The following is a 24805-nucleotide window of genomic DNA, read 5'->3' as shown; positions in this document are numbered from 1 at the left end:
AAACTTCTACAACTTTATTGAAAATGTGGTTCATGAAAGATTTAAAGGTGGCAAGACAATTAGTCAAACTGAATGGCATGACTAGAAACTTGCAGTGCCCATAATGACACCTAAATTCCATTTTGTGTATATCTTGCTTTCTCACTCTAATCTAATGGTATCCAGATCAAAGATTAATCTTCAAAAAATGGATTACTCCATGTAGCTCATCCAACAACTCATCAATCCTAGGGAGAACAAAACAAGTTTTAATCTTCTTTTTATTTAGTGCATAGTGGTTAATGCACATTCGCATAGTCCTATCCTTCTTCATGAGAACAATTGAAGAAGAAAAGGGACTCAAGCTAGGCCATATATGTCCCATGTGATGCAGAGCATCCAAGGAACTCAATCAATAGGGGGAGATCTTTCTCCCAACTCACCTATGCAATAAGGTGATAACCCTCTAAAACCTCACAGGACCCCTCACAAGGTAATTAGTATTCACAAGGTACAATACATGAAAACCACACTCATGCTTCTTAGCTCTCATCCACTCATTGGAACATGCTCACATAGACCTTTCCAACATGTATGAATCCAAACCCCAAGTCCTCCAACACTTCAACACTATAAGACCTTCTACTAGTCACTCACCCTAGTACATGCTCAATTAGGACTTCCAAACTCCATTCCAACATACAAAGACTACTCCAACAACATATACTCTTGGAAATCCCTTCAAGGACTTCACAACACTCCTACTCTTGACTCTATACCCAACCAACCAGCCCATAATGCTTACTCTTCATTCACAATCAGTACACTTCTCATTAGGACTGTCTTGACATGTTTTATGACAGTCATGTACTTTGGGACAGTCATTATTACACAAACTGTTCTCAACCCCTCAAATGCAAGTGGTGAAGATGAGAATACGCCCTACTACCCTCTGATATCCAATTCAACACCAAGTTCACTCTTAAACATGTAAAGTGCAGTGGTTACAAAGTACTGTCAAACTGTGACAGTCATCATGAGACTTAGGACAGTCACGGGTTGTGGTCTTTTGAATTGGTTCTTTTGGTGATCATTACTTGGTCTTTGTTTGGGACACCTCCTTACACCTTCCAACTCTCTCACCATCCTGCCAAACCACTTTTGATGCCCTTACTTCATCCAAACTTCATTAAACCACTGTGTTCTCAGACTGACACACAGAATTTCAGTCCTTTATCATCATGATTACACGTGCCAAATGCTTCATGGTACCCTGCAAAACATAGAAAATAGAACAAACATATGTACAAAGAATTTCCACCCATTGGAGTGGCTTATTTGACATGAAAGCAAAACAAAAGCATTTTTTTAACACTCTCGGTTTACCCTAGATAAGGGTTTAGACTGATTTTACAAAATTTGAGATATCTTTCTAAAAACTCAATGAAACTGAATGATACAAAAGCCAAATCGGAGGTAGTTCATTCCTCTCTCATCTCCAATGGTCAATCAGTGTAAAATTAATGAATTTCCCGATGAAAAATGCCTCTTATCAGACTGTCACGTGGTAGTACTCAGGAAAAGTGCAGAAAACAATGAAAATTTTTATTGATTGTCTTCTTCCTCAATACATATCAACCCTTACTCAGGCCGTGGAAAGGCTTATTTAATGGTCTTCATGCCCTCCCCAACGGTTATAACCAACATTTGATCTTTCACTACTAGCCAACACCTAATCACCCCTTTAAACACAAAAAGTTGCTTGAGCAATTTTTGGACAACATAAGCACCTTTGGCTAACTTTAATCCTAGACCCAACCTATGACATCAATGACTCAACAATGACACAAATAGGTCCAAATAGACCATAAAGACCCTTACATAACATCAAACATCATACTTGACCTATTGAGACATATTTTCCACATTAGGCCAATTTTGTCAATATGTGCCAACATGGCCCCCATTAGGACTCAACATACAAACCATTAGTCTCAATGACCTTATTACATCATATAACATCTTATATGGCCTTTCAAGACCTTATTACAACTTTCATACTTCAAAACACAAAAGATTCAAAATTTGTCTCATAGAGGCTTGATGGTAGCCTAGATGCTCCTGCACCATACAACCCCCCTAGAAAAGAACTCATGTCCCATGAGTAAGGACTGATATCCACTCCATTATTCCCTCCAAATGCTTTATCATCTGCAGGTCTGCTCCATGGGTTCAAGCCTTGAAGTTGTGGCTGCCTTCTCATATCCTTGTTGGTTTGTAAATGGGACTGCACTTTTGTGATCAAATCAGTTTGAGGGCTCTCCACTGTCCTTGGACTGAAACATGGCGTTGGGTTGTCCTCCTCCACTCAAACAAACACTTACTGTGATGAGAAACCCTGTCCTTTACCTCCTTCTTCACTGCATCTTCATGTGCATGATGTTCTTCATCTCCGTGACCAAGCTGTCCTTGTACACCTGTCATTAAATTCACTGTCTTAACAGCATCTTGTACCTCTGTACCTGCACTTTCACATGGTTTAATGTCCTTACCCTAAACCAAAGGGCATACTACCATTCCAATCAAAACCTTAGCTTGCCAATCAACCACCCACTCATCCTTTACACTTGATTTTGTTTTCAGTTTGTTTGCTACAGCACTCTGATCCCTCTTGTCAACCGGTATAAGTTCCTTCTGCCCACGCATGATCACCTTATTCTTTGTACCTGCACCCTCATCATCCTCTAGAAGTGGAAACAATGTATATGTTTTCTCCCTTATCTATAGTATATGTATTTTCTTTCCCATCATACAATGCATGCCTATCATACTGCCAGGGTCTTCCAAGAAGTAAATGACAACAGTCCATAGGTACAATATCACAAAGCACCTTATCCTTATAATCACCAATAGAAAACTCAACAATGGCTTGTTCATTAACCAAAAGAGATTGCTTATCATTCAACCATGACACCCTATATGGTAACTCATGAGGAATCCTTTGTAAATTCAACTTACTAACCATTTCATTTGAAACCATATTTTCAGTAGAACCTGAATCAACTACAACCTTACATACCTTATTCTTACACTTACATGTGGTTTTGAAGAGAGGTTTCTTATACAATGGTTCTTTGGATGCCTGCAATAGCATTCTTCTTAGCATCAATGTCTCTCCAACTTCTAGGTCACATCCTTGACTTGGAGAATGGACACTTCCTTCATCCTCTTCTTGCACAAGTTGAACCCTTTTCTCACCTCTTTTGTCACCTCCTGATGATGAACCTTGTCTTTCTAGACACTTGAATGCTGGATGACCAATTTCATTGCAGTTGTAGCACCTTCCTGTGAATGTAGTTGAACCTCTTCCTCCTCCAAGTCTGCCTCTTGTTCCTCTAAAGCCTCCTCTAAAATCAGCAACTTGCTCTTTACCTTTGCTTGTATCTCCTTGGTCTTCTTAAGTTTGTCTTGTTCCTCTTCCTCTGTTAGTGTTTCCTCTACCTCTTCCTTGTCTCTCTTGCCTTCTTTGCAACTTCTCCTCAGCCTTCATAGCCAACTTCTAGCACTCCTCTATTGTTCTTGGTGTTTTGAGACCAAGTTCATCTTGAATGTTATACCTCAACCCATTCAGATACCTTGCCACCTTCTCTTCATCATCTTCCTCATGTGTTGCTCTTATATCCAACATATGAAATTCCTCAGTGTATGCTTGCACATCCTTATCTTTTTGTTTCATATTTTGTAGTCTTTTGTATAACTGAACATTGTAGTCATTAGGCAAGAACTTTCCTTTCAACTTCTCCACCATCTTGTTCCAGGGAGTAATCTTTGGCTTGTCTTTCTTCCATCTATCCGTTTGCACACAATCACACCATAACAGGGCATGACCTTTCAATCTAGATTTAGCCACCTTCACCTTTTGATTCTCTTCCACTTCTTCACATTCAAAGTAATTTTCCAATGCTCCAATCCAATCAATGAGCTCTTCACCATCTAATTTACCACAATACATTGGTAGATCTGCCTTTGCTTTGTGGTCACCTGCCTTCACTGCCTTCAGGAGCCTAACTATCCTTGCTTCCTCCGGATCCAACTCTACCTCTTGAGGGGCTTCATTCTCATTCTCTTATCCTTCTTGATCACTCTCAACTTCATTGGTTCTTCTTCTCCTATCTCTGGCTTCTAAGGCTGCAACCTTGTCTTTCAGCGCTTTCAATTCCCTAGCAACTGCTGATCCACTTTTTGGAGGCATCTTGCCTTATACTCAGACTCCCTTCAAGAATCTACTACCTTGCTCTGATACCACTTTGATGTAGAGCATCCAAGGAACTCAATCAATAGGGGGAGATCTTTCTCCCAACTCACCTATACAATAAGGTGATAACCCTCTAAAGCCTCACAGGACCCCTCACAAGGTAATTAGTATTCACAAGGTACAATACATGAAAACCACACTCATGCTTCTTAGCCCTCATCCACTCATTGGAACATGCTCACATAGACCTTTCCAACATGTATGAATCCAAACCCCAAGTCCTCCAACACTCCAACACCATAATGACCTCCTACTAGTCACTCACCCTAGTACATGCTCAATTAGGACTTCCAAACTCCATTCCAACATACAAAGACTACTCCAACCACATATACTCTTGGAAATCCCTTCAAGGACTTCACAGCACTCCTACTCTAGACTCTACCACCCAACCAACCCAACATGGTTACTCTTCATTCACAATCAGTACACTGCTCATTAGGACTGTCTTGACATGTTTTATGACAGTCATGTACTTTGGGACAGTCATTATTACACAAACTGTTCTCAACCCCTCAAATGCAAGTGGTGAAAATGAGAATACACCCTACTACCCTCTGATATCCAATTCAACACCAAGTTCACTCTTAAACATGTAAAGTGCAGTGGTTACAAAGTACTGTCAAACTGTGACAGTCATCATGAGACTTAGGACAGTCACGGGTTGTGGTCTTTTGAATTGGTTCTTTTGGTGATCATTACTTGGTCTTTATTTGGGACACCTTCCAACTCTCTCACCAACCTGCCAAACCAGTTTTCGTCATCTAATCTCCAAAGAAAAACAAATAGGCAGTCCAATCTATTTGAGGGAAAATATCATAAAAATTGCATGATGTCCTTGAACTTTGAGTTAGATTTAAATGGGTAATTGATCACTCACTTTCCACCCAAAATACAAATGTGAATCTTCTTTTTCTCTTCAAGAAGCCCTATACATACAGCCTTGGCAAACAACACTTAAAAGGAATAGAGCTTGATTACATAATTCTCAAAGGGCATTTAATCTAGGTGCACATACAATAGGATACATCAAATTATTACAAAGTGATTTCACTAATTTATTTTCCCAAGCCTACGGGTAATAGAAAATAGGCTCAAGGATCATCCAGTAATCTTACAAAAAAATGGGACATGCGTTGTCCTCATTTTTGTTTTAAAAAATGAAGGACCATTACATAATTTTTTTGTCAAAAAATAAAAAAAATTACTCTATGGCACGCTTCCCGAGGCAGAATTTCGCCTAATCCTTAGACTGGCTTAATCCTCAGTCCATCCTCGAACCACGTTTCAAATTTCATCGCATTCTGGGTTCGTTTGCTATGTCTTTCCTTCAATTTCGGGTTTTTTCTCCCTGACTGCAGGTGGGAAATTTTCCTTGAATTGCAAGTTTTAATGATTTCCTTTGTTTTGGTCTTTGTAGGGAAATTTTTGGCTAATTACAAGTGCACTTTATTGAAAAAAGAACTTGTAACTTACTTTTTATTTTCCCCTTGATGCTTTTTGGCTTTTTAAGTCATAATAGGGATTTTTTGGATAAGTTACAAGTTAATTTTAAATTGCATTATTATAAATAACTTGTAATTCTTTTCTAAAACCCCTATTTTAATGTCTTTTGCATGTAATAGGGATTTTAAACCCTTATTACATATGTTAAGTTGTTAAAACTTGTTGTAGGGATTTTATTTTCCTTTTACAAGTAATTTGTAACTTGCACATCTCTCTTCAAAACCCGATTTTACTTAGAAATGGAATAAAGTGACATTTTAAACTTGCTATTTTGCCCAAAAAACCCGATTTTGCTTAGAAATGGAATAAAGTGACAATTTTAAACTTGCTATTGTGCCCAAAAAACCCGATTTTCTCCATAAAGTGTAAATTGAGGAACTTTAAACTTGCAATTGGATTTCTAAAGCCCGATTTTACCTTGTTGAGAGAAAAGTAACATTTTAAACTTGTAATATGGGAATTAAAACCCGATTTTCACTATTACGTGTAAAATAAAACTCGTTCTTCTTTCCCAAAAACCCGACCAGCAATATTGGAGGATTTTGTTGACAATTTCCACCGATTTTTGTGGAGAAATCTGGGAAGGAGAAAGGCGTTTCAGTTTCCTTACTATTTTCATGCATTTTGAAACTCCTCATGCCATTTGGTGGATTTGTTCGCTGGTTTGAAGGCGTTTTAACAGCAAAAAATGTTTTTGAAAATGCCACATTTTACTTCTTCAAATGCCATGAATCATACCTCTCCTACTCGTTTTGGCTTCTTTCATCTAGGCATGGAGGGTGAAGTTATTATTTGACCGATTCTTCATGCTTTTAGAAGGCGTTTTTCTGCCCATGGCATTTTGGTAAAAACGTGGCTAGGGTTTTGGAAAACGGTTAATATCTATTTAAGAGTTTTCCTCCCTTCTTTCAAAGATTGATCATCTTTTGAATTAGCATTTCAGTTTGAAGCAAGGTATGATTTCTTTTCTTTTCTTGTTTCGTTTTCTTGTTTTCTTGTCTTCTTGTTTTTCCTTTCTAGTTGTAAATTTGTGAATATGTTGGTTTTGCCCCCAAAAAACGGTTTTGTGAAAGGATTTTCCCCTTTGATAGCAATTTGTGAATTGCATAGTTCTTCCCCATTTTACCACTTTACTTATATTCGAGATTTTAAATCTCGATTACGAATTGGATGAAAATAATTGTTCTTCCCTTATGGTAATAAGAATTTAACCATCTTTTGTTGAAATTTCAAGTTGCAAAGATGAGAAATACCCATCCTTTCAAAATCGGGTTTTTAGAACCGGATTACATGTGGAAAGTTCTTCCCATTTTCTTGAAGACGACATTCTCAAAATCCTTCTATTTTTATCCATATTCATTGCCATCATCCGTACATACCTTTCCCACCATTTCATCCACTCATTTCACACCTTCATTCATTTTCCCCATTTCAAGTCTACCTGCAGTCAGCCATCTAGAACCCGAAATTGGTCCTAAATGCACTCAAAAAACACTTGAAAATGAGTTTTAAAGGTCCAATTACAAGTGAAAACTTGTGTTTACCCATTACGCATATGAAGTTGCACAATTGCAAGTTAATGCTCTTGTTTTTCCCACACATTTAATGCAGCTTCCAAAACCCAAAATTCACTTGTGAGCCCATTTTTGCATCAATTTATCTCTTCCCTTGTCAGTCCAGTTTGCACACACGATCTACCAAATCAATGGATTAAGGCATGGGCCTTATTTTGCAAGCAGATTTCAAGATTGGAGGATGATACAAAGAAGAGATACAACAACAATTCATGGTTGAGAACATAGAATGCTTTCAAGACAAAGATGGTCATAACATGAAAAGAGGAAGGCAACCCTTTCCCTCCTGAAAATCCAGTACTACCCCAAGCAAGAAGATAAGGTTGAAGTACTTTGGCCAAGGACACAAAGATCATTAAAGATGCAAATTCTCGTTCCGGTTCAAGATGCCTTCACTGATCCAGAATACTTCAAGTTCTAGCATCCTGAAGCGACATGAAGATCATCACAGACAAAGGATGATGAAGTTAGAGTCGTGTCTTTAGACACATAGAATAGTTTTAGTCATGCATTTGTAATTTTTTTTTGACAAGTTACATGTAAAAAAAAAATAACTTTGTAATTGCAAGTTAACTCATTACTTGCACTTTTGTAATTATATGTAAAGCAACTACAAGTTGTGTTCAATTAGGACTGTAGTTGAAATAAGTCATAGTTAGTTATTGAATAAGTCTTGGTGGTTGAGAGAATTTCTCAAGTTAGTTGGGATCCTCCCACCTTTTTCTAATGACTCCTCTCCTATAAATACTTGAGGGGTCTATTGTAATCTTTATCTTTTTGAAAGCAAGCAAAAACGCTGTCAAATTTGCAGCAAAGAAGTCTTTGAGCTTTTATGTAGAAATTGAAGAATTGAAAGGAATAAAAGAAAATTGCTCAAGCTTTGAGTCTTTGTGCTACATTCTTGAGTTTATGTCCCATATTTCCTTTCTTGCGAGTGTTTCTTTGAGAACTTAATCGAATCTGATTTGCAGTCTTTGAGCTGCAAGTATTGAAGATTAATTTAGTTAAAGTAGAAGTTCTATTGGGAAAAAGCTGTAAGACTTTGTTCTTACACTTGTTCGTAACAGAATTTAGAAGTAGATTTTATGAGAAATAGCTGTGAGTCTTTGAGCTTATACTACTTCCCATTTTTTAAAGTAGAAAAGAATAAGATATCCCAGTCTTTGAGCTGTTATAATTTGTTATTGATAAAATTAGTATAGAAAAGGGTAGATAGGACTTCACATAATCAAGTCTTTGAGCTTGATATTGCTGTCCCGTCTCGAAGGAAGTGACGGAAGTCTTTGAGCTTTCAGGAAACTTCATTTCCTTTCTCTCATTTCATTTCGAAAGTTGTTACTGCTGTTTTATATCGAATTGCTATCACTTTTCTGTGAAGAGAAAAGGATACTGTCTTTCTTGAAAGAAGAACAAAGATTGCTGTCCCATCCTATTTTATTTTTAAAGTTGTAGTTAGATAGGGGGAGCCTTCCCTTAATTAGGAGAGTTTTAATCAAACATTGTGGTTGAAACCACAATTTTGTATATTTCCCCAAGTGTACAAAATTTTCAACCAACAACATGACAATGAGTACTTAGGGAATATTTATTTCAATGAATATTATTATTAAGTTTTGGTATGCCAATATTTTAGACATCGTCATACAAGAAAGTCAAGAGGTGATTGTCTACAAAAAGCAACTAATCACTAATTGGAACAATCAAGTTAAAAAGGTTAATCTCAAGGAGAGCAATATAAAATCATACTTAACCAACATATTAACATCGAAACAAAGTTAGTCTAACTTTGGGGGTGCTTATAGCCTACCATTTTTTGGAGGCTTGACGCAGTCCATTTCTTGGATTTTATGATTGTAACCATTAAGAAGATTGGATGGATCAGACGTATGTCTGAAGATACTATAAACAATACCATTTGGTTCCTTAGTTTGATGAGGGAGCACATGTAAAGTAAGAAGCTTGTGTGATTGGGGGTTACATGATTTGCCTCCAACTCCTCACTTTGTAGAGTATTGTAGCCTCAATTCCTTCTCTCTAAGCAGATGTGACTAAGCAATGCCTAGATGAACTATCCATATTCCAAAAAACAAATGGGAAGAAGGCCATGAAGACAATTTTTATGAGGTGTTCTTAAGAAACTGTAGAGAAAATACTTAGGGTAAGCGAAAATAACAAACATAAGTTTTTGTATAGAGAATCAGTCCTTCAATTTTTAGCTTGATAATAGAAACTTGAAAGTTATAACTTTTCATCTTTTACTTACCTGTTTTTAAGTGATCTGTTTGTAGACTTGTGGTAAGATGTTTTGAGGCACACCAGAACATTAGAGGCTAGCTATTTGTGTTTAATTACAACCTTGTTGCACTTCTGAGAGTGAGCACAATTGGTGCCTATTTGAGTACATTCACACCAAGAATAGAAATAAATTGACCCAGAAGTGCCTCAGCAGCTTTGTCTTTATCTAGTCAAACCTTTGTCCTTGATCCACAAAGATGAAGGGTCCTTTCATCATACCATTGACTTAGATGACATCAATCTATTTCTGGATTGGCTCTCAAAGAAGCAAATGTCCTGTTTACTAGGGAAGGTATGGCTGAATTGGAGAAAGAAGAGTGGCGAAGGCATTGAAGGAAAGCATACTCGAGGAATCATTCCACAATGGTTCTGTTGGTGTAAATAATTATTCATCGTGGATATTATTACACTTTACTTAAGTTTACTTAGGTACATGCATTTAATAGTAGTTTGGGTATGAGACACTTGGGTATTTGTGCCACATTGGGATAGTGTGTAGGAGAATTTCCACCTTTTATGGTGTTGATCTTATCTTGTTGTTACATTCCACCTCATGTGGAATATTTTATTGTTTCTCCTACCTACCACACCTATTTCCTACCTACCCTTGTTTCTTCTTGAGCCACATGTCATGTTTGTGTGCTCACATATCCATATAGCCTTGCCTATATAAGCAGGCTCATCTACATTGTTTGTACGAGAAATCATTGAACATCTTGTAATGATCTAGTTGATCATATTTTGCATCTTGATAAAATACAGTTTATTCCTATCATATATTTTGTCTCTCTTATTTGTGTTTTCCATTGCCTCTAGATCTTGGCAAAATCTCATAGGTTCCAATTTATATTGGCTCAAAATAACTAATACTAGGTGGGGAAGAAGAAGATTACATTGTATTTGGCTGTTATGACACATGTTAACAGTTAAAGCATTATTATTCATAAAATTATAGTAATACATTATTACAATGTATTGTTTGACATTGAAACCTTCCAGTTTCAAATTTTGAGAGTTCAAGGGTCATGATCTATGTAATATTTGAATTATAACAAATTGATAATCAGAATAGACTTATATTTCTCTAAATGCATTAATTTCCGTTTGTTTTCTTTTCTTAGGCCAACTCCCAAATCTGTGTTAATCTTTTGGGTTGTCAAAATCATGATTTCCAAATATGCAATAAATTGCTATAGAGAACTACAAAAAAATCATAATAATTAAAAGTAGTATTCAGCATTGTCAGATTGCAGTACCAGGACTTTTATTTGTAAAATAATATCTATATTTGAATGCACAGGTGTGCATAGTGTTCCTAAGTAAATCTGAACAAATAGCTCAAAGTGATCTAGACTTTATCATAAAAAAACCCAATATGAATCATTTTTAGCAATAAAATGCGTTCAATTACCAGCATAAACAAAGCACTGTTTTTATGCCACTGTAACATTATCTATTATCTATAAAAGAGTTACATTTGATTCATGTCAATCGTTCAGAAAAACAGTTCCTTAGTCTATTCAAACAACCGTAAGGCTTTATTTTCCAAATTGCAAACCAAAATTGAAGTTAAATTTTGCTAGTCGATTTCAATATTGAAATTTTAAATGTCCTACTGAAAATGTTTCCTCCATATGGATTCATTATAGGATACAAATTTCTCAGGCAACAAAACTATGTTCCAAAGCATGAACTTACTCTGGAGCATGATAACCAAATGTTCCAAGGACACGAGTGGAATGAAGTCGTGCAGCCATGTCAGGAGCTTGATTAGACAGATCAAAATCAGCAATCTTTGCCAAGTAGTCATCAAAAAGTAAGACATTGCTTGACTTAATATCACGGTGAATTATTGGTGGTTGTAACTTTTCATGGAGATACTCAAGCCCTTTTGCAGATCCTACTGCGATTTTCACTCGTTCCATCCAACAGAGAACTGGACCTGGTTGTGCTCCTTTTACACCTTTCCTGCCTATGCTAAACCAAAGGGAATAGAGTAACTGTTTAAGACAACAAAACCTTGCTCATCACAAAACATAAATAAACACTACCAAGAACTTGCAGTTTTGCATTCAGAACCTTCACTCATTTTTTTGATAGAAGTTCCTTTATGAAAGTAATAACTGAAAATCATTTTACAAGAGAGATCCAGTTTGTCCAATAAGCTGCTATCCATTCTAATGATGTTGACTTATTATCTAATAAATGATCCATGTTTACAAAGACGAAAGGAAAAGTAAACAAGAGGAAGGAGGCAAGAAAAAGCTGGAAAAAATCACAAACTGTGCAATAAGTGTCATAAGTAAAAGTGGTGTTCTAAAGGTCAGATTGTGAAGCTTATTATTCTCAATACTTCACTTTTTTATGCTTGTCTTCTACATATCTGTATGTTTGCATCTTTATCTGGATAAAAGTCAAAAGAACCTAAGTAACATTCAATTTGTCATAATAAAAAAAACAATGGAATAGAAAGGAAAGCAAGAGCGATTGTGGTCTTTATTTGATATATCCAAACTTTTGCCTAGCATTTTAAGATTGTCAGACAAGATTAGTGCATTGGAAATGAAGAAATGAGACTCACAACGTGCAGGCTCTGAGAGGAGTGCATAACCAATATGACATGAATATGGACATGCACCATGAAAGAGATTTGCAAGCAGATACATTTTTTTGCAAATGAAATTCAGAAACTACAGATCAGATTTGGCAGTTGCACTTGCATGCTATTATTCAGCAGCTATATATCAACAATTAATGGGTGTGGATTGCGGCCAGAGCTGCAAGAGTCAAGAAGACTCGCCTAGACTCGGCAAGTCCCAAAGAAAGTGATCCTAGGCGAATCTAGGAGACTTGACTGTCAATTACCTGCTAGACTCACCAAGTCTAGGCAAGTCCCAATGGGTAGACTCAGACATGGCTGGGTGTTTCAAAAAGCAAAACAAAACACAAAAAAAATCAATTTACTCAAATTTCTGTGTCTTATATTTGTTTCCTACACCCTAAAAGCAACTTCATTTTATTTCCAAGCCAAAGAAGGAGAAAAGAGAGCTTTGAGCCAAAATTGGATTGCATTAAAGGAAACCAGCAAGGAGATTGAGCAAAAATCTAGGCAGGTTTGTGGCTACTTTTGATGCACCTAGAGGAGTCTACAAAGGAATGGAAAGAGCTCAACATTGACTTCAAGCAAGATTTAAGAGGTAGCTTCTATTTTGAAGGGCTTTTTGTGTTTTTTTAACACAAATTCCATTTCTCTTTTACATTTCCTTTTCTTATTCCTATTTCATTTTAATGGACCAAAGAACAAACCCTAGGTGTGTTAAATTTTCTTGTTCTACAAAACCTAGGTGCTTTTGTAAAAAAAATTATTTTATATTAATTTAATAATAAGCCATAAATGTTGAATCTTTTCTATTTATATGTTATTGCAACATTCTTCTAAAGTCATAAATTGTCTTTATCACAATATCCTGAACCCCAATTAGAAGGGACCCTTATTGGAAACATGCTATTATTACCCTTGGGCAAAAGAAAGGAATGGTAACTTGTTTTCATTGCAAAACAACACCGTTTGGGGGAGGCATTAACAAATTAAAGTACCATCTTGCACACATACTAGGTGAAGATGCAACAGATGCCCACATGTGCCTCCTGAGGTTATGCATGAAGTGCAAGTTCAATTAGAAACATTTGACCAGCAAAAAAGAACTAAAGAAGAGGCAAAGCGAGGAGATGGCAGCCATTGGTGAAACTAGAGACTCTTCTTCCGTTCCTCCATTTCGTCCATCTTCGAATGTTGTAAGTGCTAGTGCTAGTGGTAACAACAGTGGCAGTGGCAATGGCAATGGTAGTGGTAATATTAGCATTGGGCCTAGAGTTCATGCATCTAGCTTAGATTCATATATTTTGCCATACACTACTCCAGATTCCTAACTGTAACTTGAGAGCAAGGGTTGGAACAAAGATAAACATGATTCAACTAAAAGTGCAATTGGAGATTTTTGGTTCTATTCCACCATTCCATTCCACAAAGCTAAATAATTCTTTTTTTTTGTTTGTTTTAAAATATATAGCCTGATTCTTTATCTATTGAATTTTTATATTTAACGGTATGTTGAATATAAATTTAAACTCTCCAGTTTACAATACTTATTTTATTTAATTTATTTGTGTTAGGTCTCTTTATTGGCAAAACAAGGTTGATGCCACTACAATTTGCAGCGGGATTTAAATCCCCCAATGATGAGGGAATAAAGAGCCTCATCTTGTCACAAAAGGTGGCTGATGTGAAAGCCACAATAGAGGAGCAGCAAAGATATGGAGGACAAACGATTGCACCATCATCGCTAATGATTGGACGCATAGTTGAAAAACTCGGACTAGGCAATAACTCGACGAGCCCAACAAATTTAAAAACTAAAGACTTGACAAAAACTCGGAGAAAACTAAGCAATAACTCAGCAAATTTATCGAACATTTGAATATACACAATTTTTTAAAATATTCTTCAAAAACACATATATATTGAATTTGTAGAACATGTTACTGATTTCCATAATATTATTGACCATGACCAAGTCAACGCTCAGCACAAATATAATCAACATATTTGCATGCTAATGATTAAAATTCTCTTAATCCAGCATGTTGAATGAAAACGACAAACAATTGTTTCAAAACTAAGTTACTTGTACTGGTTCGGATCCCAGTTCAAGTTCGTGGATTTGGTTCATGGATCCAACAAAAAAAAATTGAGGGTTGGGTTTGTTTCAAGTTTGTCCATAATAAATATATTATAACAATAATTAATATAAAAAATATATATATATATTAATAATATAACTATAAGATAATAGTATTATAAATATTGTAATACAATATACATTAATATATATATAATATTATATTATTATAAGATGTAATTATTAAGAATTTAATATAAATAAATATTATAAAATCAAGGGAAGTGGTGATTGAAGTAGATTTATCACGATTAGAAATTTGGAGGTATCTTCGGTTGGGGACTAAATTGATGTAAGTCTACTTCACCACATTCAAATTAAAATCTGACCCTAAGTCGCACGTCGCAGAGCTGTGTCCCTACAATCACGTGCAATGGAAGCCCTAGGTTGCATCAGAAATAGTGTTCAAAAAACACAAAAATAATAGTTAAATTGCAATTTTTGGCGATGTTAGGTTTTAAGGGAAAATTTTGGCAAGTTTTTCCCCATTTTTGGCTTCAAAATTGCATTTTTTGTTGAATTTTTAAGAAAAAACTACCACACTTTTTTGCATAAACACAAAGCCGAATTTAATGGTGAGTGACTTGACTAGGGTTCCAACCCCTGAGTACTTACGATTTAGCTGATATTTTGCCAATTTTTTCAAGCTTGGTTGGATGAATAGAAGAAATAGAACATTGCTAAATTTTCTTGTTTCTTCCTCGAGTGATTGTACTTCCCAAAATGCATTGATTTAGTCATTAAGATTTATATTTGTGCTTTATTGAACCCTTAATTTTTCCTTTCTCAAGGGGCACAGAATTCATCAAATCTATTGATGTTTTCAGAAACACCAAAAATGTTGAATTCCTTTGTGAAGCTTTGGAGGGAGTCTTGGCTAAGATGGGTCAGAAGAATGTCGTGCAAGTGGTTACAAATAATGCAGTAAATTATGTTGATGCAAGTAAACGATTGATGGATAGGAACCCATCCAATTTTTGGAAGATCTTGACAATATTCTATGGATCAAAGCATGTGCAGAGATAACGAAAAAAATTGCAAATTCATATACAATCACACATGGGTCCTCAACCTAATGAGGCAATTCACAAGGAAGGAGTTGGCTCATCATGGGATAACTCGATTTGCAACCAATTTTGTCACATTACAATCCTCATTTTAGGCAAAGGGAACTTTGAGGCGCATACTAGCTAGTGATGAGTGGACTTCCTCATCATATGCTAAGACCAATGCAATAGTTAATGTGGCAAATTGGATTTTTTATGAGCAAGGCTTTTGAGTACCAACCAAGGAGATTGTACAGGTAAATCTAATTTTACATTATATTTGCATTCATATTTTCTTTTATTTTCATATGTTGTTCACAATTATGTTGATGTTTCACAGTAATTGCAATTCATGAAGCCTTTAATGGTTCTCCTATGAGTTGTTGATGACGAGAAAACCCACAATGCCCCATTTTGAAAATCATAGATAGACAATGGAACCTCTAGCTTCATAAGCCCCTACACAATTGCTTATTTCCTCAAACCGGCATTTCGATTCCACCTTCTTTCAAGGAAAATGAGGAGGTTTTGAGTGGGCTCTACACAGTCATAGAGCGGATTGTGTCTGATTTTGGTATTGGAGAAAAAATAGTCACCGAGAATGAGGTTTTCAGACTTGCACAAGGACTGCATGAGATATACGCAAGGCAACTCAATTAACATTGGAGCCAAGTAAAAATCTATTAAGAGCATAATTTAAGTTTAAAAATTAAAATGTTTCCTCTTTTTTAATTATTATTAAATATTGAAACTTACAGTTGGATAATGAGATTGATTTGTTTCTTTTTCTCATCTCATATGTATGGTGGGAAAGATTTGGTGCTAAGGTACCAAATCTTCAAAGGATTGCAATTCAAGTATTGAGCCAACCATGCAATACTTCAAGTTGTGAGACTAAGTGGAATTAGAGTATGTTTCAGCACATACACTCCAAGAAGCGCAATACATTGTCAAAGCAGAGGTTGAATGATCTACGCCTCTTCCACAGATAGATTTTGGTCATTGACTTATCACCCATGACAATAGAGGAGGTCAATCAAATTGGATCATTGAGGCTGAGAATCCCATCTTTAGTGATGAGGACCTTGATTGGGTTGACCAAGTTGATAGACAAGCGGAGGTAGTAGCCATGGAAGAGGCGTAGGATAGAGCGCAAGTAGAGTTAGCAAACACCTCGGATGCTGGTTGTTGTCCTCATTTTTGGTTTTCAAAAATGTGGGCAACCCCCTTATAATTTTTCGTTAAAATTCATGTTCTCGTGTCTACACTGCACGCTTTCCAAGGTTAAAACCTATCTTGGTTAATGATCATTTGAGTATGTTGGTTTTCTTTGACAAGTTTTAGTTGTTTTAAGCTTTCGTTTTGTGCCCCTTAGTGCAAAATTGAGTTTTGAGGCTTGGAGTGCAAGTTGGGGTTTTTTTCCTCCAAATAACAAGTAACATTATTTACTTGTAATCAGTCTTTTGAATCCCAATTTTGGGAGTTTTTAAGTCTTTGTAATATTGTAACTTGTAATCGAGGGTTCAAAGCCCGATTACAAGTGTTTCTTTTCAGTGCCTAACTTGCAATCGGGTCTCTATGATCCGATTACAAGTTAAGTCACTTTTTAAAGAAAAGGAGTATTAGATACACTTGCATCGGGTCATTTATAACCCAATTTTGGTTGTCTTCTCTTCTCAGTGGTAATCTTCATCTACTTGTAGTTGGGGGTTCATAACCCGACCGCAAACTTGTGAATGAAGCCTTTATTTGTTGCTTTCTATGTCAAAAGCCTGATTTCTTCGGAGGAGTGGTCTTGCATTTATGTGTGGAGTGTTTGCATTCAACAAGGAGTCTTTCTTCCATATTGGCTATAAGAATCCTTGAGAGGTTCATCTTAAATTTTCATTTCTCTTTCTAGTTGTAGTTCTTGGCTAAAGCAACTTTCTTTTTTCAGGTATGATCTTTCTCTTGTCATTTCTTTGTTGATTTAATGTAAGGGTTTCTGCATCTTTGTCATTGTGTTTGAATGCTAGCCGCTTTCCTTGCTCTCTTTTTTTGTCTTTCTTTGTGCATATCTTAAGAAGTCGACATTCAAGTCTTTTTCGCGTTTTAAGTCTCATGTTGGAGGTTTATGTCTATGCCGCCAAGTTACATCTTGCGATTTTGGTGATTACAAATGCAAGTGGTATTTTACTTGTAATCGGGTCTCCAAGACCCAACTACAAGTATAAAATGTATTGTTCTACCCTCCTTTTGCATACTTGCAATCAGGTCCTCAAGAACCGACTGCAAGTGTGAAATTTGTCATTGCATCTTAACTTGGCAAACTTATTCCATTTGCAGTCATGTCCCCCGATGCTCAAAGTGCTTTCCAAGAGACTATATCACATGTTAGCCACTTGTAATCGATTCCCCAAGACCCGATTACAAGTATCCATTATCACTTGCCTTCAAACTTTACACTTACACTTGCAGTCGGGTCTTGGAGTCCCGATTACAAGTGCGAGTTGTGAAAGTTATTTCACTTGCAATCAGTTTCCTGAGATCCGATTTCCTTCCCATTGCTGTCCAAAACTTATCCATAAAGCGTCTTTGAGTCAGTCCAAGTTGTCTAATGATAAAAACCCACCCAAATCTTGGTGTAAGCATTCATCTTCAAAGGTTTGAGGATTATGGAATCCCCAATAGCTGCTGAAGATGTCCTTACTCTTTTGAGTTTTCATCACAGTGTTGCAGATTCTTGTTCGATGACAAAAGAGCCGACATCATCACCAAATAAGAAAATGAAATATGTATGACAAATACCAAAATGAGATTGCTCCCACTCAGGTAGTCTCTCTCATTGATGAGATCCGAGACACAGAGATCAGACTTGTGGACATGTCTGAGTTCTTGGAAAGAATAGAGGACTCACCAACACATGGGATGCAGTTGCTCTTGAATAGCCATATCCATTTGGTTGCATCTTTCCTAGTGGCTGCCCTCGAACTTGAGTTTGTGCTTGCATGTGCCTCTCATTTTGATAAGGAGACTAGAACAATCAGAGATGATGATGGGAATGTCATTATCAGGTTAGATGCAGAGACCATTGAAAAGATCTTCAAAGTCCCCGCAACTCCTGTGTATGCAATATCACTATGAAGAGTGCTCTGGATTATTATAACCAAAGAAGATCTGACTGTATCAGACACATCAATGCCAAGTGGCTTAATACTCCTAGGACTTGCTTTTCAAGATGGCCCAAGTTATATCTTGCGACTTCATTGAAGAAGTTGGCGACATGATAACTCTTCTCAACAGAATAATGGGATTGAAACACTCTAACGTGTTTGAAATCCAGATGTATAAGTATATTGTGATCATGAGAAAGGGGCAATCTCACATTTTCTGGGGACAAGTCATCAGCGACAACTTGTGAGAACAGCTATCACTAGTTCCCACTACCCTTACTTTTTATATGAATTCATAATTGGTGTATATTGCAGCGTCACTCAAACAATTTCCTGGTCTTTCTACCAAGCGTGACAAGCCGCTGGTTCTAGTATGGAAGTACTATGAGCAATTGACTCTAAGCCCCAGCAGAATTCATTACAGAAGGGTGCAAGATGCATTCTTTGGTCACTTCATGTGTCTTTTTGACAAAACACTCAAAACTAGAAGTCTCTGAGGCAACTTGGAAGAAAGTGAATGAGTATGGGTGCTTATTCTACAATTCCCGACTTTCACTTATATGAGGGTTGGATACTTTGAGGATCAACCGTACATGCTACCAAGTTACCCTACAGACAAGATCATACTAATGGAGTTGGCAAGACAATTGATGGCAGTTCATGCAATACAACTTGCCAATCACAAGTTAGGTATCAACATTTCCTCCCATAATCCATTGCAGATTGGTCGGTATTCTTTGAACACCTCAACAAGAGCCAAGGCAATGGAGACCGAACTTCAAGAAATCAAATTGAGAAAGTTCAAGTAGAGGAAAGATTTTGATTATCAAGGGATGAAGGACAAAATCAAGAGGGCCTTCACTCATGTTCATCGCCTCAAAGATATATGGGTTGATCTTCGCACTGAAGAAGATATTAAAAGAATGGATTATAGCAGGCTCACCTTGGAGCAAATTGTAGATCTTGATTTGACCAAGATCCTGGAAGGAATGGTGGATGATGGAAAGATCCTTGATCGGGAATACATAGAACAAAGAGTTGTTGAAGCCCCTCTTCCTTCTCCTCAATGGTCAAAGAAGGAATGTGATTCTATCCTTGATACATTTCAGCCCATTCTTGCAAACACCAATTCTTGGCTGAAAAACAATAATGTCAAGACCAGAAAGATTAAAGACGGAGTGGAAGGTGATTCAACTGGACCTATTGGGCAAAGGTCTAAGGTTAGGATCAAGTCCAAAGAAGGTGCCTCTTCTTTCGGCACAAGAATCAAGCTAAGGGTCAGTAGGGCTTTGGTTATTACTCCATCAAAAGTGTCACTAAAAAAGAAGCAAAAACCACAGGTGCAAATACAAGTTATTAATGTTGACAATGATACTCATGAGGAGAATATAGCAGGTTCATCCCCTTCACTAGGTTTAGATTCTCCTCATATTGCCCTTCCCCAATTATCATTGGATGTACCCATGTCTACAATTGTAACGGATGTAGATTCTTTCTCCACCGTTCATGTGGAACCTATGGAACAAAGCACTTCTGCTAGTGCTAGCATAGAAGTATTTGTTGAGACCTTTGACGGTAGCTTGGAGAATGTCTTCGATGTGAATCCCTCATATGCCACCTTGTCTAGTGTTTCTTTTCTTGAGGTTGATATTTCTGCTATGAGTTTTGATAAGTTCATGATAGAAGCAAGTCATGATTTGTCCTCCGAACAAATGCTTGTTGTTATTCATACAAAGGCTCTGAAATAATTCCTTACTTTTTTTTTCAATTTTTCCAGTTTTCAAACATCACAAACACCCGTTAAGGTTAGGAAATATAAATTCAATACTGCTGAAAGAGAACCATTCTACTTTTTCACCAAGAGCCCAATGTGGGAAGGTGAGACCATAAGGTGAATAGGGGATCGTTAGCTCCAATAATCAGCTGAAATTACAATGTCGGGCGGCAAGCCAACTCCTTCCGCTTCTCTAGCGGGCAAGAACAACTAAAAAAGAATCACTCAACCACTTTTCAGCAGGAGGACGATTATTACAACAAGGAAATAGATCACTCAACCACTTATGCAGTGGGAGGACAATTAAACTTAATAACAATCCACACAACCGCTTATTCAGCGGAAGGACAACAATACAATAAGATAAGATAGGCGGCAAAGCCAACCTCTTCCACTTATTCAGTGGGTCTTGTGATACAATTCAATATAGAATAATTGTTAGTATTACTAATCAGCTTTACATTACATAGCATGAATTTTAAGATTAAAAGATATCACTATCCAAAGCTGCAAATAATGCTTATTGCACTCCACAAGCCACAAAAGACCAACTACCCCCAACAACAACCTTACACTCCAAATTTCAGAATCTGATATATCTTTCCAGCAAGCTACATAACACAGACCAGCAACTAAATTCATACTAAATCACTCATAACTTCATCAAAACTTGATGGAATGACATGAAACTGAATGCAAATGACTCCTAGGAGGTAGGCGTCCAAGCCTAGAACAATAAATGACTGCAAGCTGACCCAAACGATTTTTGCATGCTTCCCGAAGCATTCAGCCACATGGTACGGCCAGCCAAGGGGGCGATTTACAATATAAAATTCAAAACTCCAAATTAATCCCTACAACCTTGCAAAATGCATTGCCCGGTCCATAGGAAAAGATAGAGAAAGTACCCAGAAGGACACAAAAGTCCTCCTATGACTTATGATGAAAAACCCACTTCACCTCTACAACCAACCGGCAACCTGAAAAACTCACAAACACACCAAAACACATCAGAAAACATCAAATGGCCCTACTACAATGAATTTCACCTGTTCTTTAGTGTAGAGAATAGTCCTCTATCTCAACTAATTGCTATCTTTCAGGTAAGAAGCCAAGAACCAGCTAGGAGGTATGCATTCTTTGAAGCAATCACTTTGAATTTCAGCAGCACTTCATTGCAAATAACATGGATAGTCTCAAATGAAGGCCAAGGCACATATTTATAACTTCCTCCTAAAATTGAACTTCTTTTCCCTCCAAAATGGGATTAAACAACAACATTCCAATTTCTTTTATTTGCATTTCATTTCATTTTTCCCAAAATTGCCCATCACATGGTGGCAAATACACTTTATAATAAATAGACAAATAAAGTTATTATGGCATCCATGGATAAAGTGAATTATATCATAAAATTATCTTATTTTCCTCCTAAGGCATCCATCTTGCCTTAACAATAATTCACTTATAAAAAAATTTCCTCAACCAAGAATCGCCAACATATAATTAAGGAAATGACTTTAGATATCAATATAACTTAAGCAATCCCCCTTAAATAAATCATCCAACCTTTTTCTTAAGTTATTATTTAATTTAAAACACCATTTTTCAACAAATACTTGCCAAAACAAGCTCCAAAAATGTTGGAAGACAAACTACTGAAACTGACCTATCGAAAATAGCCATCTGAACTGACCAACTGAACTCCTACTAAAAATAGTACTTCTAAAATTAGTACTTACTAAAAATAGCATACTGCTAAAAATAGGAAGTGTTTCCAAAGTGATTTTTACCACATTCTGAGCAGTCATTGCAGCTTACTAAAAATAGTAAGTCCGGAAAAGTCTTCAGAGTCATTTGCATGATACACCATCGCGAAGCTCTCTGAAAACCCAGAAAGTTGAAACATCCTCCTAGAGGTAGGAAACCCTAATTTCTGCTTTTCGACTAGTCTACGAATCTCCGGAATAGGTTAACGGTCAACTGAGCTGATTATTGTTGAGAAGGGGACATTACAATCCGCCCTCCCCAAGATTGCTTGTCCTCAAGCAATCACAAGCCTCGATGCTGCAAAATCTCCTCACTGTCCCAAGTAGCATCCTCCATAGGCAAATTCTTCCACTTCACCAAATACTCCTTGATTGTCCTTCTCCTCAAAGAGCGCACTCTAAGATCGATGATCTCTTCTGGAACCAACACCAACGTCCCTTCCTCATCCAAAGGAGGCAAATCAGAAGAGACAACTACATTGCGTCCAAGTGCCTTCTGCTGCTCTGAAACATCTTTTGTGAAATAGCCCTCCAACCATTTGTTCACAATCTCTGTTTGCCCAACCAAGCAACAAACATCAACTACCTGTTGTGACCATTTCACACATCGCCCCATTAAAATGGGGGCCCCCTCTTTTTGCTCGTTTTTGCTCGCCTTTCGCTTTTCTTTTTAGGGTTTTGGTTTAGTGTGCCAGTTGTCTGGACTAGGGTCAAACCTTAGGGTTTCTGTTACTGTGTTTTCAGGCCAGAGTCCAGTCCAATTTTGAATTTTTGAGCCTCCTCTCGTAGGATGCAATTTTGAATAAAGTAAATTCGCCAGAGGCTGAGTAAGTTGGTCTAGTTTCAATTGGAATTTTGAATGCAGAGTCCAAATTTGTCTAAGTGTGAATGATGAGATTTTGATTTTTTGTCCGATTGAGTAATTTTGACCAAATTTTGAAAATTTTGATAATTGATCCCGGGCATTGGAAATGACTTGTTTTCGCCTTGTGAAGTGATTAAAATCCCAAAATCTTGATATTTTGGCCTGGGGAAGCAAAATCGCTCCTGTCCCTCAGTGAAGGACCGGAGCTTGTTTCTCAAAATTTTACTGTCTCTGCAGGATCAAGATGAATTTCGGATTGGAAATGATAAAGGGAGGCATGTTCTTTCCGTTGAATATAATTTGAAGAATTTTACAAACACGGGGATGTGCCAGGAGCAAAAATCGCTCCTGTCCCTCAGTGGAGGACCGGAGCTCAAAATCAAACATTGCCTTGTCCTTGCAAGATTTGAACAATTTGACGATTTGAGAAGATCAAAGGAAATATGTTTCATCAGTTGAATATAGGTTGGAAGCGCAAACATGAGGAAAACATGACTTTGAAGCTAAATCGCTCCTGTCCCTCAGCCAGGGATCAGGGCGAAATTCAGTGGTAGCTCTCGTCCCTCTCCCAGGGACCAGAGCGAATTTCCTCATGAGGCATGTTTTGGGCAAAGATCAAGCAAGTTTTGAGTTCGAGACAAACAAAGAAGGCGTAACGAACCTGTTGGAGACAAATTGAAGAGTGCAGGACGCCTGATGAACTCTATATTGGCCTAGGTGCTCCTGTCCCTCAGTAAGGGACCGGAGCGATTTTTGCCTTAGGTCAATTTTTCACTAAGTTAGAACGAATTTCATGCCAAGAATAGGTGAAAGGATCCACGTCGAGTCCATTGAAGATAGTTTTGGAAGTTAGCAAAGTGTGAGTGAGCCTAAAACATCAAATTCGCTCCTGTCCCTCAGCCAGGGACCAGGGCGAAATGGTATTTATCTTGCCTTCCTCCCAAGTTTAAACCACTCTAAGTCAGGATACAAGCTGGCAAGGACATTTTGAGGTGTATCGACGAAGAACGAAGTTGCAAGGACCGCCAAAGATGAAGGAATTGCACTATATGCTCAAGTTCGCTCCTGTCCCTCAGTCAGGGACCAGAGCGAAATGTTCAAATGAGGCCAAATTTAAGTTGCCATTCACATTTTAAATGTTTGAAAGGGAGTAAAGAACATCGTTTTGCACTTTGAAGACAATTACAAGTTAATATGATGAACAATTTGCACCAAATGCCTAAATTCGCTCCCGTCCCTCAGTCAGGGACCAGAGCGAAATTTCTATGGAGGCTTAAATTTTGAATGTTAATCACATTTCGTACGTTCAGGAGGGATCAAATGACACCGTTTTACATTGTGAAGGCGATTGCAAATTGATGGAAACTAAGATGAGCTCAAGATGTCAAAGTTCGCTCCTGTCCCTCAGTCAGGGACCAGGGCGATATTCATTATATCGGCCAGTTCTTCCAAAAATCACGCTAAGTAAAGGACGTACAAGGTTGCACAGGGTCAAAGTGTCCTTAGGAAGATAATATGCGAGGAAGTTAAACATCAAAAGGTGATCAAATTGAGCCAAGAAGCTAAATCGCTCCTGTCCTTCAGGCAAGGACCAGGGCGATTTTCATTAAAACACTCATTTTCCTTCAAAGATCATGTCAAAGCAAGATTATATTAGGTCGAAGATATCATTTGGAAGGCAATGAACAAGAAGCAAAGGTTGAAGGACGGCAAATTTAGACTAGAGCACCAGGTTCGCTCCTGTCCCTCACCAAGGGACCAGGGCGAAAATCCTTCAAACTTCAAATGTGC

General features: G+C 37.3%; 1 protein-coding gene across 2 annotated transcripts in view; it reads right to left on the bottom strand.

Annotated features, from left to right (window-relative positions):
* The window catches only part of LOC131078870 (pto-interacting protein 1), a 175058-nt gene that overhangs the window by 85211 nt on the left and 65042 nt on the right, over positions 1-24805 (bottom strand). For both annotated transcript variants that reach the window (XM_058016700.2, XM_058016703.2), the window contains exon 4: positions 11368-11641. In XM_058016700.2, coding sequence (XP_057872683.2) covers positions 11368-11641 — 274 coding nt within the window. The remainder of the gene's footprint in view (positions 1-11367; positions 11642-24805) is intronic.

Source organism: Cryptomeria japonica, chromosome 8, assembly GCF_030272615.1.
Source record: "Cryptomeria japonica chromosome 8, Sugi_1.0, whole genome shotgun sequence".
Lineage (NCBI taxonomy): Eukaryota > Viridiplantae > Streptophyta > Pinopsida > Cupressales > Cupressaceae > Cryptomeria > Cryptomeria japonica.
The sequence above is the reverse complement of the archived record's forward strand: the minus strand, read 5'-3'. Positions and strand labels throughout refer to the sequence as shown.